Source organism: Melanotaenia boesemani, chromosome 14 (assembly GCF_017639745.1).
Source record: "Melanotaenia boesemani isolate fMelBoe1 chromosome 14, fMelBoe1.pri, whole genome shotgun sequence".
NCBI lineage: Eukaryota > Metazoa > Chordata > Actinopteri > Atheriniformes > Melanotaeniidae > Melanotaenia > Melanotaenia boesemani.
Window position 1 is genome coordinate 28,721,655 of NC_055695.1, and position 16,144 is coordinate 28,737,798.

The 16,144-nt window shown below is 39.7% G+C and overlaps 1 protein-coding gene across 2 annotated transcripts; it reads left to right on the top strand.

Moving 5' to 3' along the window:
• The first annotated feature begins 361 nt into the window (after nucleotides 1–361).
• tbc1d23 (TBC1 domain family, member 23) lies at nucleotides 362–14,541 on the top strand. 2 transcript variants are annotated; one of them, XM_042006419.1, is made up of 19 exons: nucleotides 362–467; nucleotides 1,547–1,658; nucleotides 3,214–3,319; nucleotides 3,951–4,155; nucleotides 4,241–4,364; nucleotides 4,467–4,591; nucleotides 5,973–6,016; nucleotides 6,099–6,202; nucleotides 6,326–6,448; nucleotides 6,558–6,650; nucleotides 6,738–6,908; nucleotides 7,116–7,158; nucleotides 9,178–9,284; nucleotides 9,422–9,564; nucleotides 9,881–9,925; nucleotides 10,587–10,675; nucleotides 10,778–10,913; nucleotides 11,078–11,272; nucleotides 12,676–14,541. In XM_042006419.1, exons 1-19 carry the CDS (start codon nucleotides 430–432, stop codon nucleotides 12,758–12,760), a joined length of 2,088 nt encoding a protein of 695 aa, XP_041862353.1. In that variant the 5' UTR covers nucleotides 362–429; the 3' UTR covers nucleotides 12,761–14,541. The 2 variants fall into 2 exon arrangements, with proteins under 2 accessions (XP_041862353.1, XP_041862354.1); XM_042006420.1 differs by lacking the exon at nucleotides 9,881–9,925.
• The last annotated feature ends 1,603 nt before the right edge of the window (nucleotides 14,542–16,144 follow it).

Genomic DNA, 16,144 nt, shown 5'->3' on the forward strand with positions numbered 1-16,144 from the left:
AGTGCTCATGCACCAAGAATCAGACTAGAATGGAGAGTTACAGCTTTGAAAAGAAGAGGGTCTGTAATCTTCACGGAATATCTCTGTGTTATGTTTTATATTACAAAAACTAAGTATGATCAAGTCTGTTTGAAGCATTCTTTTGTCGTTTTGTAGTTAAATATAGAAAGGCATTACTACTTGGCGTTGTCCAAAGCCTGATTATGCATACACACAATTGTTTTAATATGAATTATTAATCGGCTTCTTTTAGCATTATTTTTTTAAATAATCATAGATTGTGTCAGAAATAAAAACAAAGTATTTTTCTGTTAGCTACGAAGGTAATTTATTTCTCTCAGTAAACAATCTCAGCAGCTGATTAGCGACAGCGTTGCACGACATATCGGACGTCTTGACGGCACTTGACGTGTCTCCGTCAACACAACAATGGCGGATTCCGGGGAGGAAGCTCTTCAGGGCAGCTGGTAGGACTATTTGTTTTCAGAGTAACAAATTTAGAGGCGTCATTCCGTGTTCGCTTAATTTCCACGATTTCCATGTAAATCAACTAAAAAATGTTTTCTCTTGTTGGGGTACTCTGCTGACGGTGGATATTAGTCTGAAATCAGTTCGGCGACGATAGCTAGCCAGCTAATAATAATTAGCTAAGTTGCTTCTGATCAGATAGATTAACTGCCAAGGAAGTAAGATCGATAACAGACACTAGAGAGATTTTGAGAAGTATCTGTCTCGCAAAAGTATATGTTATACTTTCTTTCTCACTGGAAAGTTTAAATGGAGCACTTGTTTTCTAATAGCTAGCTACATGTCAGTATTAGTCATTTCTGCAAATGAGAGGATTTCTTAAATCCCTTAAATCTGTGAAGCTTCTTAACACTTAGTTATAGCTAATGATTTTTATAATTACTACTATTATTGTCTGCATAATTGAAATTAAATGCCGAGTTTAAGTTCAACTACAGATTACAAATTTGATTGAATTTATTTTACAGTTGATTTACTTCCACAATGTTTCACCAGTTCATCTAAGATTATTATTACCCCACCAAGGCCGAGGTCATGCATGTATGCTGCGTTGGTTTAGCAACATAACTCAAAAGGTTCTGGACGGATTTAGATGAAACCTCAGAAATGGATTAAGGAACAAGTGATAACATTTTGTGGGGGTGATAACCGCCTGGATCCTGGAAATTTTAAAAGGATTCCTTACTATAGGGATAATTTTGCCATTGGAGCTTCTAATTAAAAAAATAATGTCCACAATCATTGAAAAAAAAAAAAAAAAAAAAAAAAAAAAAAAAAAATACAATGGCTTGGAGGAGGTCTGCGCTCCCTGAGTGCCTCTAGTTTTTTTTTTATTTGATTTGATAATCAAAGGAATTATAAGGTCAACCAATGAATACTGGTTTATTTTGAAAAAAAAATAATAAGCAAACAAACTCCTAATAATATCTTACTGTTATTTGTTAACCAAGAACTTCATTTATGATATGTCTTACTGTTATAATGTTATAATTGTGTTCTGGCTCGTGTCCCTCCACAGGGACCAGGATCTAGCAGAGGCTCTGGACTCTGGTGGTTCAGACATGGAGATGGAGAGAAGCATCATTCAGGTCCAGGAGCACTCGACTCAACATAGATCCAAGATGTGGAAGGTAAGGGAGCATGTATTTAGGTAAGAAAGGAGAATTATTAGCACGAAGGCAGAAAGGGTTTTATTATGCTTCAGAATATTTTAGTTTATCTTTTGAAAAGCCATACTGCTTCCTTGTGATGCAGAGGGTGCCAACAAGATTTTCACTCATCTATCTTGTACATATTATAAACTGACCGGTCACTTTACTTAAGCTTTTTTAAGTTCCTTCTTTTGCATCATATCAACATTACCTTATTAAATAACATACAGAAAATTAGACACAAGCGTCCTGTTATTGAGCTGTTTCCAAATTTATCCTCATGGTAGCTTGAAACAATAGGACAAATCTCAGTTTAAACACATGATAATGGATATAGAGCAGGGGAGTGGAGTTGAGTGGATCCCTCCAAACCTTAAAACAAGATACTATGAAAAGAGCTGTGAAAGTCATAGTTTTAAAAGGAAGAGTTGTCATGTCACTCTGTTGTCTTTTGACCAAACAATCCAACAGACATGACTATCACAGGAAACTGTGTCAACCTGTGGGAAAAAAAGAGAAATATAATGTGTCTCCTTTCATCTCTGCATAGACCGTGGATCTATGTGACAGCCCTGCAGCTTTATGTACCATGATTGTTTAGAACTTAGTGGCCGAATTTCTGCTCCAAGAAAACCAATAATTTAATGTAACATAACCAAATTTATTAAACATATCATTAAACATATTAAATAGATATAAAAACACTGAAAAGGAGGGAACAAAAGAAAGCAGAAGGATAGATATTGTGTATTTCCAGACACACACAGCTCAGTGAATCTGCTTTCTAATGTGAGCATATGTTGAGCCATTTTCAGCCTTTCACACTGTCACTAAGCCCTGAAACATCACAAATACCTCCCCTTATTTTTATTTCTGTTACATAATGCATCTATTACGTAACAGAGACTATTGATATGTTTGTCTAAGTAAAGGCAATAATCTAGCACATTAATAAGATTGTTCAGTTCACTGAATATTTTTTTATTTTGCTGAAACATTACTAAACTACTACTGATGTTCTGCTGAAATCGAGTTAGTGGCTACCTGTTTATTTACATTACATCATAAGTGATTCCTTGAAATACATCTTGAGATGCAATGTTAAATCGGGTATAAATTGACGCACTCAGAGTCGTCTGCTTGTGACTGGTAAGTGTTGTAAAGATAGAAGTCAGCATACTGGAAAAACCAGCTTTCATGCTCAGATGATGCCACAACTTTCACCTCCTGATACACCTTCAGTTCAGGTATCAGTTCTTTCTAAAATCCCATTCCTATTATTAGAGTTCATAGAAACTGGATTCTGCCATTCAATGTTTATTCAAAGACATTTTATTAGACAGAAAATGTACATGACTTATATAAGGAATTTATATGGTAAACTGGTATTTTAGCATGTAAGATGATCAGTGTAATTTGCCAGCTCTTTCTTAACTAGTAAACAAATAAAACCAGTTGTCCTTAAACATTAAGTCATTAAGTCACAGTCTGTACTGCATGTTTGTCAAGTGTACCTTTTATGTTGTGTTTGCAGATCGCTTTAAATGTCTCTGGAAAAGGAGACAGCCTGTCTCCCTGGGATGGTGTCCTCGACCTACCAGAACAGACGCTCATTCATAACCGCAGCCAACAGCTGATCAGTGAGTAAATATGTCAGCCTCTCTTGATTCAATCCTGCCTGCTGGATTTGTTGACATACATACTCACACGAAGGGAATGAATTTAATGATTTGAGGGCCAATATTTAAGACAGATACAGGAAGTAAATCTATTCCAAAGTAGTTATAATAAACCAGCTATTAGAACTGATACCAGCTTCTTCTTCTTCTTCTTCTTCTTGTTATTATTATTATTATTATTATTATAATATACTGGTTAGATATATTTTAATGAATCTCGATTGGTGATGAAAAACTGTAGTGTTTTGCTTTACGTGAATTTATTTATTTATAAATAAATACTTGTAGCAACATGATTTAAGGGAATGTTTACCTGATGTCAGACTCTGATCATAAAACCAAAAATCTAAAGGTCTGACTTTGATTAATTTCCATTCTTGACATCAAACAGATTTAATGAGGCAAAAATGGAGCATGTCTTCCAATACTGAAAAGAAGACATCCACATCATCCTCTGATTTTTTTTTTTCTTCTACTTTTTAGTAATACTTCAAAAAGAACATTAGAACAAAAGTCAGAGACAAGCATGTGCAGATGGACACACGTGTAAGAGATGATTATAAACACCTCCTTCATTGTTTTCCATGTTTAGACCAACTGGGAGTTTCAGAGGAAGAGGGGAGAGAGATGGTATCGGATGTCGAGTCCGTCATCACTTTCTACTGCAAGTCTCGCAACATTACCTTCACCCCGGAGCTCAGTTGGCCGCACATCCTCAAACCGCTGCTGGGGCTTCAGCTGTCTCGCAGCGACCTTTACAATTGCTTCTACGCAGTCATGAACAAGTACATCCCCAGGTGAATCACCTCAACACTGCGGTCCTTTTCATCCCCACTCGCACAGAGAACTTTATCTTTAACATCTGTAACGTCTCCATTTCAGGGACTGTGTGCCGAACGGTCGACCCTTCCACCTTTACAGACTACTGCTGCAGTATCATGAGCCAGAACTCTGCTCATTCTTGGACACCAAAAAGATCACACCTGACTCCTATGCCATCAACTGGGTTGGTCTGCTTGTTAACATCTAACATGTTGTTACTCTTAATGCATATGTGGTAGAATATCAGCTGATTTTGTTTGTTTTTGTTTTTGTTTTTTTTCCATAGCTGGGCAGTGTGTTTTCCAGCCACTGCCTTCCTGAAGTTACCCAGGCCCTGTGGGATTCTTACCTCCAACAGGCTGACCCTTTCCTCATCTTCTTTCTCATGCTTGTCATCCTCGTCAATGCCAAGTATGTAACTGTTAGTGGGAGGTAAACAGTAACCTTTTACCTTAAAGGTCCCATATTATACACTTTATTCCCAATCTGAGACCATTCATTAATATCTAAATGAAATATTTCCGCCATGGTATGGACAAATCAACCCTCAGTTTGAGTGCAGCGGCTTCTCTTCACCTCCCTCTTTTTAGCAGCTTCAGAAATGTGCCGTTTATGGTGGGCGGAACCCTGGTGGAGCAGCTCAGCTGTTGGCTCCGCCCATCGCATCGCCCGTCATGAGGTGATTGACAGGTTAGGCCTTAGCGGTTACTAGACGCTGATTACAGCGTAGTGAAGGATAAACAAACGCCAATAGTAATATCCCGACCCAAACTGTGACGCACGGAGAACACAGCTAGCTACGCTCATCAATCTGATGCACAATGGCACCGGATACAAACAGTAGAAACAGTGACTTGGCTACATTTACAACAGTGCTAATATATTGTAATGTGTTGTGGTTAGCATTGATTCTGTGTTACTTAAGTTGCATGTTCATCTGTTATGCTGCAGTGTTAATGATGAGAGACCGTAGAAGAAGAGGGAAGAGCGTAGAAGAAGAGAGAGAGTTCCGGGCAAAGTTGTACGGCGTGGTCGCGGCCAACAGCGACCTATGTGGAGCTGATTAAAAAGAGCAGGTTTAAAAGCAACTGATCGAGTCATCCTTACAGTCGAGAAGCCGTTACAATATTTTCAAGCTATCAGACTAATAAGGCCGAAACGATAAAATAACTGCCAGCTCTTACCTCTCCAGCTGTGTCACGGACAGTTGGTATTGAACCTGGCTTCAGCTTCAAACGGTTGGCGAAGCCTGCTTTCCATGCACCCATGTTGTGGAAACAGTCCTCTTTGAAATGCTGGCCACAGACATGCAAAACCTTTGGAAGTTTTCCGGGTACATTTCCTCCAAAAATAAAATTAATCCACTCAGTCCTCGTGGGTTCAGTGGATGGAAGTAAAAAAACGTTTTCGTGTTCATTTATGCAGCCACAAACAGAACAGTGCTTCTGTCGCTTAGCCATGTCCGCTAACGAGGGTTGCCGAAGAGGGAAAAACACTGGGCGCTAGGTGATTTTTAGAGGGCGGGCTTTGAGAGCCGGTAGGCGGGTCCATCGCTCTGTGGGGAGTGGTTATTGTCCCTTATGACGTCATAACGTACACGCTTTCAAACAAGCTCATTTCAGCGCTTACTTCCCTAGAGGTGGAGCAGGGGGGAGAGAGAGCGCCTGAAAGAGTTTCACACTTACGGGTCTCCTACACATGCGGGGGGACCAGTATGACTGTTCCAAAAGTGAATTTTGCATAATATGGGACCTTTAATTCTGTGCTAAATGCAAGTTTGTTTCACCCTCAGAGAGACCATCCTTGCACAGGAAGAGAGCAAAGAGGACATCATCAGTGAGTTTGGGTTCCTAACATCCTGTTTGTGTATTTGTTGAACAACTTAATAACTGGGCTTAAGCAAGTTTTTCTTTCACAGAAATGCTGGAGACATCCCCTTCTCTTCTAGAAGCAGAGGACATAGAAGATTTGTTTTCACTAGCTCAGCATTATCAGAGCAAAACCCCTCTGTCGCTCAGAAAGGTAAATCTTTATGTATAGCGTTGTGTTTGACACTCGCTGGTAGTTTGTAGCACAAACAAGCCTTCTGTGAGAAAGCTGTCAGAACAAGGCTTATTGTGTGTTTTATCTTTGTTTCCCTGATAGATGAATCAGAATCTGTTTGGTAGCAGTCTGGTGGCCCTTAAAGAAGAGGACACTGACCTGAGTCAGGCTTTGTGCCTCCCTGTGTCTGTCCCTGAAATCCTGCAGGCCAACCAGCTGCAGCAGGTTAGTGACACATTAATTATTAATCAGCTCCAGCCAGAAAATCATTAACCTTTGCTAAATAACCCAAATGATAACGTATAATGTGATGAAGTTGGATTTTCTTTTATAGGATGGGGTTCGTTTCTTTGTGGTGGATTGTCGGCCTGCAGAGCAGTACAATGCTGGGCACCTGTCCACAGCCTTCCACCTGGACTCTGACCTGGTGAGCGATAACGTCAGTATTAAAAATGATTAAAAGTGTGCATGCAGAATGTATAAGTAAAGGATTTCGCATTCTTTATTCCCACAGATGCTGCAGAACCCCTCTGAGTTTGCTCTCTCTGTGAAGTCCCTCTTGGAAGCACAGAAGCAGTCTTTAGAGTCGGGCTCCATCGCCAGCGGAGAGCACCTCTGCTTCATGGGCAGTGGCAGAGAAGAGGAGGACATGTACATGAACATGGTGCTGGCACATTTTCTACAGGTGAGGATGTCAACAGTCAACTATACAAAAAAGCTAATCCTCATTTTTTAAAAAAGGAAGCTATAGCAGGCAAGTATTTATAGGTTTTACTTGATAACAGCTGTTTATTACCTGACTGCTTGACAAAGAAATGAGAAATTGCATCATTTGTTTCCATTGTGGGAACTTTGTTAGCACTTTTGCTAATTAATGTTCTCTCTCTTACAGAAAAACAAAGAATATGTGAGCATCGCTAAAGGAGGCTTCATGGGTAAGTTTGTAAAAATACTGACATGTATAGAAGCACTTGAAATCTAGTATGATATGGCTGAAAAATATAATTCAAACCAGCTTTATTTGTATAGCACCACTTCACAACAATGTCATCTCAGGGCACTTTACAGACAAATCACTTCAAGCCAATTCATAAATAATAATAATAAATAATAGCCTAGTTAAGGAAAACCAACTGATTGCACTGAATCTTGACTTCGATTCAAACCCCCATCCTGAGCATGCAAGAGACAGTGGAAAGGAAAAATTTCCTTTTAACGAGAAGGAAAAACCTCCAGCAGAACCTGGCTCAGGGAGGGCGGCCATCTACCCTGACCAGTTGGGGTGGAGAGGACAGGAAAGAGAGACCAACAGACACTGCAACTATTAGCCAGGAAGACCTGCTGAGAGAGGAGAAAAACGTTAATGATGCCAATACTGTCATATGTTTCTACATGGAAGATGAGGAAGTGCTCAGTGCATCATGGAACGTCCCTCAGCAGTCTAAGCATATAACAGCATAACTAAGGGATGGCTAGACCATCCCTAACTGTAAGATTTGTTTGAAAAGGATTGTTTTAAGCCCAACTTCAAAATAAAGAGGGTGTCTGCCTCCCAAACCCAAACTGGGAGCTGGTTCCATAAGAGAGGGGCCTGGTAGCCTAAGGCCTTCCTCCCATTGTACTCTTACTCTGGGAACTCTGGGAGCCACAAGTAAACGTCCAGACTGAGTCCGAAGTGCTCTGGTAAAAGTTGACAGAAGACAATAATCCTTTGATCTGGCCTCCCTAATACACTTTTAAGAGATAAGGGAATAACAGCTACATCTATGCTTATAGATAAGCAATATTTTAAATTATTCAGTCAACTTAAAAATAAGTTGAAATAGGAAAATGGAGATTTATATAGATGCCTAGAGTAAGAAACTTTTACACTGCCGAAATTAAGAAGGAAATCTCATTGGGAAGGAATGATGTGGTTGAGGTGCTGACAAAGCTGTGTGAGAGTTTATTGAAGCTACAAGGAAGAAATATAAAGTAAACTAAAAGCACTCAGAGAGTGCAAACCTCCACCAAGCCATTGCCATTTTTTTGCCAGTGATTGTGGGCATGATTTTTTAGTTAGAAGCTCTAATGGATAAATTATTCCTATCTCCCCATAGAAAGGAGTCCTTAAAAAAATTCCTGGATCCCTTTGTGATCCAGATCACCCACAAAATCTAATCACTTGATCTGTATTCCATTTCTGAGATTCCCTGAAAATTTAATCCTAACTTTTTGAGTTATGTTACTAACAGACAGATGGACAAAGCAGCGCCACAGAATACATGACCTCCGCCTTGATGGAGGTAACAAAAGTGAAATGGGAAAACGGATTTAAAATTGAGTTGTGTGAACATGGTTTTCACACATCAACAGCTCCAAGATGGAGGGAATATGATGGAGAAATTTAAACTACATCTTTATGTAAAGTAGTGTTTTCCCCTTGTTCTTACTGTTGGTTTTGTTATTAATCAAAACTAAATTAAAAAGAAGAAATAAATTAGATATGTGCACACGTTATCCTCATTTTGTTTACATGGGTGTTTTAAACTTTGTTGAACTGGATGCACAAAATGAATCACACACTCCCATAGCTGGCTTTAAAATATATGAAAAATCTCCTGCTGCTCTAAGAAAAGGTTCAACTTTTTGTTTTGCTATTTTTTGTCACATTTTTCTAACAGATTTATTGGTGAGGGAGTTAAATACAGAAGGAAAACGGTTACTCTGCAGTGCAGTGGCTCTTGGTGCAGCTCCCATGCTATTAGTTCATCGCATGTTTTGCTCCTGTTGTTCAAAGAAACACTGTTTTCGTTTGCAGCTGTTCTCTAAAAACAGATGCACGTGGGACAAAAAGTACTGAGTTAATGTTTAATAATATTTTATTATGACTAAAAAATGTGCACATTTACTCTGAACTGTGCATTTATGAGCACTGTTGAGAAATGAAAATGCAAATATTTGTGTACATTCAGCTTTACAGAAACATCTAGTAGACATGAATGTTGAAGGTCTCGACTCTTCGTACGTCAACTGGATTGTCAGCACATCTGGATCTCACAGCAGCCTCAGCTCTGCTGATGTAAGTGGTCAGAAATGTAGAAAGGTTTCTCATGAATAGCACTGCAGACATTGTTCACCCTCTGCTGAAGATTTGTATAATCACTTCTTCACTTTCGTCTGATTATTCTTTCACCTTTTTTTTTCCTGACAACACAGGGAGAGTCTCTGAGCAGCCCTGGAGACGGCAAAGGAGTTAAGTCCTTGGTTAACAAAATGACCTTTGCTCTCAAATCCAAGTCGGTTAATGTAAAGGAGAAGATGATCAGCTTCATCGAGAACACCTCCACCCCTGTAGAAAGGTGGGGACACACTTCCTCCTCCAACTTCCAACTTGCACTTTCATTATGAGAATCTAAACTACAGCGCACTCACTCTTTAATTTTCAGAGAGTACATTTGAAGTTAAATTTGTAAGGCCACAGTTGGAGTTGCTACTTCTTTTTCATTGGGGTTGATCTCATCTTTAAACCTGAATAAACCTTGTTTATACACTCGACAACTGAGCAATCAAAGAAGAAAACTATTGTCATTTTGATAAATTCAACCAACACTGAGTTTTGAAGTTTTGTTGTAGTACAACTCAAATTAAAGTCCCTTGTCCCTTATTCCACACTAGAATGTCTTTCAATCTTCCCTGGCCAGAGAAGGTGATTCCTGACCGGTAAGAGCTCCTGGACATCGAGCTGTTTGTCACGAGCATGCCCACTGGCTTCAGGCCCCCGACAGTCACTGGGATTGTAACACTTTGCCATGTTAACGCATGTTTAGAGCCAGCATCTCTGCCAACTCCGCTCATCTAACATAACCACACATTCCCATTCAGTATGGGCTGTTTTTCCCTTAAGGTCACTATTTTTTCATGCTTTCATTAACAACATCTGGATCTGCGGCAAATTTTTACATCCTCAGCTCACCGAGCCTGACGTTTCTTCCTGTCTTTAGGTGTTTTTGGACGAATATCAGTTTTACTTGTTTGCTTTAGAGATGCACCGAGGAGTCCGTCTTTCCATTTCATTTGCGTTTTCTCCCATGACAGCCAGAGCTATGCAAAATACTAGAAATGCATCTAAATAGCCCTAAATATCATAAAAGTACTAATCTGTAGCTCCTGATACCAACTAGAAGCGGCTTATTTAATAACCTGTTGCAGCAGTGGACTCATGATTTTCGCTGCAGTCTCATGCCATCGCTTTACATGTGCAAACTATCTGCTATGTGTTTGTTTTATTAGATGATTTCAGCATAGGTAGTCGCATATCTCCACAGCCTTCATTCAGTACTGATATGACAATCTAATCAGTTTAGTTTCTTTCTGTAAACAGACACGTGAGCAGCAGTGATCGCGTGGGCAAACCTTACCGGGGCGTGAAGCCCGTCTTCAGTATTGCAGACGAAGAAGAGTATGACACGGGTAAAGCTTGTTCAAATTAAACTACAGATTGAAAATGTGTACTTTTATATCTTAAAAAAAAAAACCAAACAATAAATAAACAGTGTCTGATGCTCCCCGCAGATGAGATTGACAGCTCATCCATGTCAGATGATGACAGGAAGGAAATCGTCAACATTCAGACCTGGATAAACAAACCAGATGTAAAACATCACATTCCATGTAATGAAGTGAAAGAAACTGGTCACATGTTCCCCAGGTGAGCTGGACAACTTACTGTTTGAATGAATTTGGGAAAGACACACTAACACACATCTCCACTTCTGGCCATGGGTGTAAGAGTACAGATTAAATCATAAAAAGGAGAAAGTTGCATTAAATGAAGGAACTCTAATCTTCTGACTCTGGTATTCTTGTTTGCAGTCATTTGTTGATCACAGCGACTCACATGTACTGCCTGAGGGAGATTGCCTCGAGGAAAGGCTTTGCATACATCCAGTCCAGACAAGCACTGAACTCTGTGGTGAAGATCACATCCAAAAAGAAGCACCCGGAACTTATCACATTCAAGTTTGGGACTAACAACTCCGCTGGAGTCGAGATATCCGCTGTTGAGAGGTGCTCATCTACTCATACGTTTTGATTTTAAAGCAGTGATTAAGTCTTGTTTTATTTATTTATTTTCCATTTTATTTCGTAATGTAATCCAGTTTTTGGTTTATCTGAAAACCATCAAGTTACAGTTGTATAATGAAAATGGACCTCATATACACTGCCTGTCCAAAAGAACAAGTCACAAACTAATATTTAGTTGGACCACCCTTAGCTTAGATTACATGAGCGTTCACTGTGGCACCATTTCAGTAAGTTTCTGCAATGTCACATTCATTTCCATCCAGTGTTGCATTAGTTTTCACCAAGATCTTGTATTGATGATGGAGACTCAGACCACTGTTCTGCCTTCTCCAGCACATCACAAAGATTCTCAATAGGGTTCAGGTCTGGACTCTGTGGTGGCCAATCCATGTTAAAAGGCTGTCTCTTTCACCCTGAACCACTCTTTCACAATCTGGGCCTGGTGAATCCTGACATTGCCATCTTGGAATATAACATATAACAGGGCATATCCACATATAATGTTGATGAACCTAGACCTGATCAACAGGCTTGTACAGCAGATGCTAGGAATCACTTCATCTGATTGTCTTCTTACCCTGATGCTCCCATCTTTCTGGATCAGGGTAAATCTGGACTCATCAGATCACATGACCTTCCATTGCTCTGGAGTCCAATCTTTATGCTCCCAGAAACTGAAGCCTTATTTTTTTATGATTATCTTTACTGATAGTTGTTTTTTAAAGCTACACAGCTGTGTAGTCCCAATCCCTTGAGTTCCCTTCATACTGTTTGTGTGGAAATGTTAAACACAGCTGTGAGTCTTTCTGTAGTTTTCTTCTAGCATGATTTCACTGATTGCTTTCATTTAAAGGTTTTTTTCTGACCAAATTTCTTCCTGAAAAACAATGTTTCCCCACTATCCTTTCAGTTTTTAATAATGTGTTGGACATTTCATAACCCAGTTTTAGTATTTCAACATCTCTTTAGATGTTTTCTTTGAAATTAAATATTTTTTAATACCAGAGCAAAATTGCAGCATTATAGATTTTTTATTTTCTTGTTTTGCTTAATGTGGCCAGTAATCTGACCCTTCTTAAACAGACTAACACCTTTTCCACGACCACAGGTCATGGAAAAGGCCTTTCCACATGTTTGTTTAAGAAATGAGAATCTACTCACTGCATTAGTTGGAGTTAATAACTTTACAGCTAAAACATTATTATCTATGCAATAATCAAATGGGAGGCTCTAGTTGCTTTGTTAAATCCAGGTGTACTTTTTTTTTTTTATTGGCAGTGCATTTTTAATTCATTCACATGAAATAAATAGACAATCAAGAGATTAAGTATTTGTCATTTTTTCAGTGACTAATCAGAACTGATGTGTTCTTTTCCTTCTCTCAGATATTTAATACCCAACGCCGGTGATGCCACAAAAGTCATCAAGCAGCAGATAATGAAAGTTCTTGATGCTCTGGAGAGCTCGTAAGCAGAGATTTAGTCATCACTGGAGATCGTGATGGTCACCCACAACATAAACTGATAGTCTCCTTCTCCTGCTCTCCCTCGGGTGTCCTCCCTGGACAGATCCCAGTGCAGTGTTGACTGTTAACGCCCCCTCCATGTGTCTGCTCTGGGATGTGGGCACGGGGCCGACTGCAGACCTGTGGGACAGGCTGCATGTGTCTAAATACAGAGGTGCTCCACAGTGATCCAACCATTACCTTTTCACTAATTTAAGAAATATTGGTTATAGTGTGTTCTTCCTTACCACTAGTAAAAGATGGGATGTCATTACAGCGCAGTTCAGTTTAGATGATTTCCTTCAGGCCTTAACGTAGCATACTGGCTGACCAGTGGCAAACTTTATTCTACCCATACATGACTGACCTTTTCCTTCGACTTGAGTATCTCAGTTCTTACTAACTTGTTTTGATGTGAGCAGCATTGCATTTCTCTCGACAAGTTAAACAGATTTTACAAACATTCTTCAGAAAGTGTGCATGAGTCAGCCACGCTCAGATGTAGAGACACATGAAGCAGGTTTCCTACTGCAACAACTGTTTTTGATAATTTTTCTTTTCCAGCAGGCAGCCTTAAATAGAAATTGAGGGTCTTTATATATATATGACGTGTATATACAGTGTAAACTGCTCTATGTCAGCACAGACCTCTGCAGTGTCATTTTGACAGCATATCCTGAAAGTTATTAATATTCTGAGAAACAAACATGGTTTGATGCATCCCTTGTTTCTACAGTAAGAAGTAAGCTTTTAACTGTGTGTTGGGGATACTATTTATTGTCAGCATTTAAATCCAATAGTAAATTATCCTCATCTCATACAGTTGTAGCTCTCAAAGTATCATCCATGGCTCATCTGGACCAAATTGGAATCATACCAGGAGGTTCAGTGATTGTAGTTAAAGCCTGAACACCTCACCCTTATTTTATTTTAGTTTTTCAGTTTAGTATGTTTGTAAGTGAGTTTCTGGTTAACTCGATAAAAATGTTTTTCTCATGTGAGCGTCGTCAACCTCTTACGAATAAGATTGTTGTAACGAGGGCGGTGCTTTGCACTTAAAAGCACATCTTTGCAGTGAATTAAACATGAACTTGTTTAAAGGAAAGTCGTATCTGTTTTCAGATCAGTCTGTTAGTTGTATTAGTCGAAACTGAGCAGCTCCAGTTGGCTTGCCGCTGTTGCCTTCGGCCTCATGCCTGTAATGGGACTTTTGGCTTCAGCAGTGGCAACATATCACAGTACACCACTGCTATGATCTTAATCTCCAACGTTTCCTCATTTCGCTTACTCATGCTTTTGCTTTGAAGTCTACTTGTTTAGGCGTGCGGGGTTCAAAGTGTCAGAGCCTCCTGTGTGACTGCTGGAGTCAAATTTCAGTCCAGAGAACACTAATCCACTAACATTTCTTAGATTTAAACTGGGTTTTTCCTCATCTTGACTAAATCAGAATTCACATCTAAGAAATGAGCAAGAAAAACTTGAAATAAAGACTAAATCTGGTCTTTAATAGCATTCCCAGGTAACCCACGCATTGTGTTATTTGTAATTTTGTGATCATTTTCAGTATTCTTATTGACAGGAGCATCCTGAACTGGGAGTCTTCACATTGCTCTGTACCAATCCTGGCAAACTATGTCGAACCACTTGTTGAAAATGCAACATGTCTCAAGTATAATTTGCACCTTACTGTACTGCTGTTATTTTCTAAGCATTTCCGTTTTTAATAAATGGAGATTATTGGACTGCACCTGTGGACACATCACTGAACGCATGTTGTATGTGAATTAAACCCAGTTCTTGTTTGTTTGACAAGGTGAGTTCCACAGATTTTGTTGCATAACTGTACAGAAAACTGAGTTAATTTAAATCTGATCCACAAAATGAATAACAGCATTTTTGTGGCGCATTGCTCTAGATGAAAAATATTTTTTTACAACTCCAATTCCAAATTAAAGCTGCAAGCAGCGTTGGAGGCCCTCGCACCTACGGCGCCTCTTCGGCCTATTGCACTGCCCCATCGACCAACAGCCTCCCTCCAGCAACACAGCCGCTCTTGCCCACAGCCATAAACCCATTCTTCCAGAGTTTATCTCCATCAAGAGGTGATTTTCGTCATGAGAGGATCAACTTGTACCTCAGCCTGTCCAGTGATGACATCTGAAGCATTCATGACCTTGTTTCATACAAACTGTGTTGAATTCCCACAAACCAGAGCATGATTTTATCAAGAGGAAAATTCCACGTCGTTTTCATGTAGAACCATGTTCAGGTTGGAACTCTAATGAGAACAGGAAAATATCAGCTCAACTGGTGAACTGACAGCAGAGCTAGAGCCACTTCCTGTTTCATGGTGAATGATATAACCATAGGGGGCGCTATAGAGCCATATAACCAGCATATGTCTATTTGAATCAGTTCCAGGCCTGACCACTGTCCTCCCTGCCGAGTTTGGTGGAGATCAGGAGTACATTGGGTCAGTTACAAGTACTTCCTGTTTCATGGCGGTGGACGCCATTCGCCATGGTTTTGCTTGACAACGGAACTTGAGTTTTTTTTTTTGTAGTGTCATGAAAGGGTTTGACCTGATCTCAAGCACTGTAGAGTGTGTGAGGTTAATCACTGATGAGCGGGACCCCGGTGTCTGAGAAAGGCACTTCCTGTTTCCAGGTTGCGTGGCTTAGGCCAAGACCAGAAGTAGTTACATGTATCTGTTCAGGAGCAGACCCTGATTAATTACTGTAAGTGCCATATTGATCGGATGAAAATTGAGGGATTTATACAGATTAATGATGTCACGGCGCCTTATCCAGCCTTGTCATGGCGCCACAGTCTCGCCATGCAGCGTTGTGCAATGTCCAGATGACAACATCAGGACTTGTAGATGTGGTCGGCATGGAACTGAAGTGAAACGTGCAGTTTGGTACAGAATGAGTGTTGTATGTCAGAAATAATGGATTCCATGCTTGATGGCGAAACATCAAAACTTGATGAGGTGCCGCTGCTGAACGCCACCTCCTATTAGAAAATTTCAATAACTTTTGACCACACATGCCTCTGGAGTGTTCAGACTTAGTTTGAGGTAAATACGATAAAATCTGTAGGAGGAGTTCGTTCAAATGCAAGGCAAAGAAACATGCAAAAATGACCCCAAAAATGACACTTTTTTCAAAATGGCCGATTTCCTGTTGAAGTTATCATATAGGTCCAAGAGGTTTTTTTGTACATCCTTCCAAGTTCTATCAATATGCCGGATTTCAGCCATATCGGTCAATGTAGGGGGAAGTTATGATCAATTAAATATTTGTAGGGGGCGCTATAGAGCTATATTGCAATTTTTCCAGCATATGTCA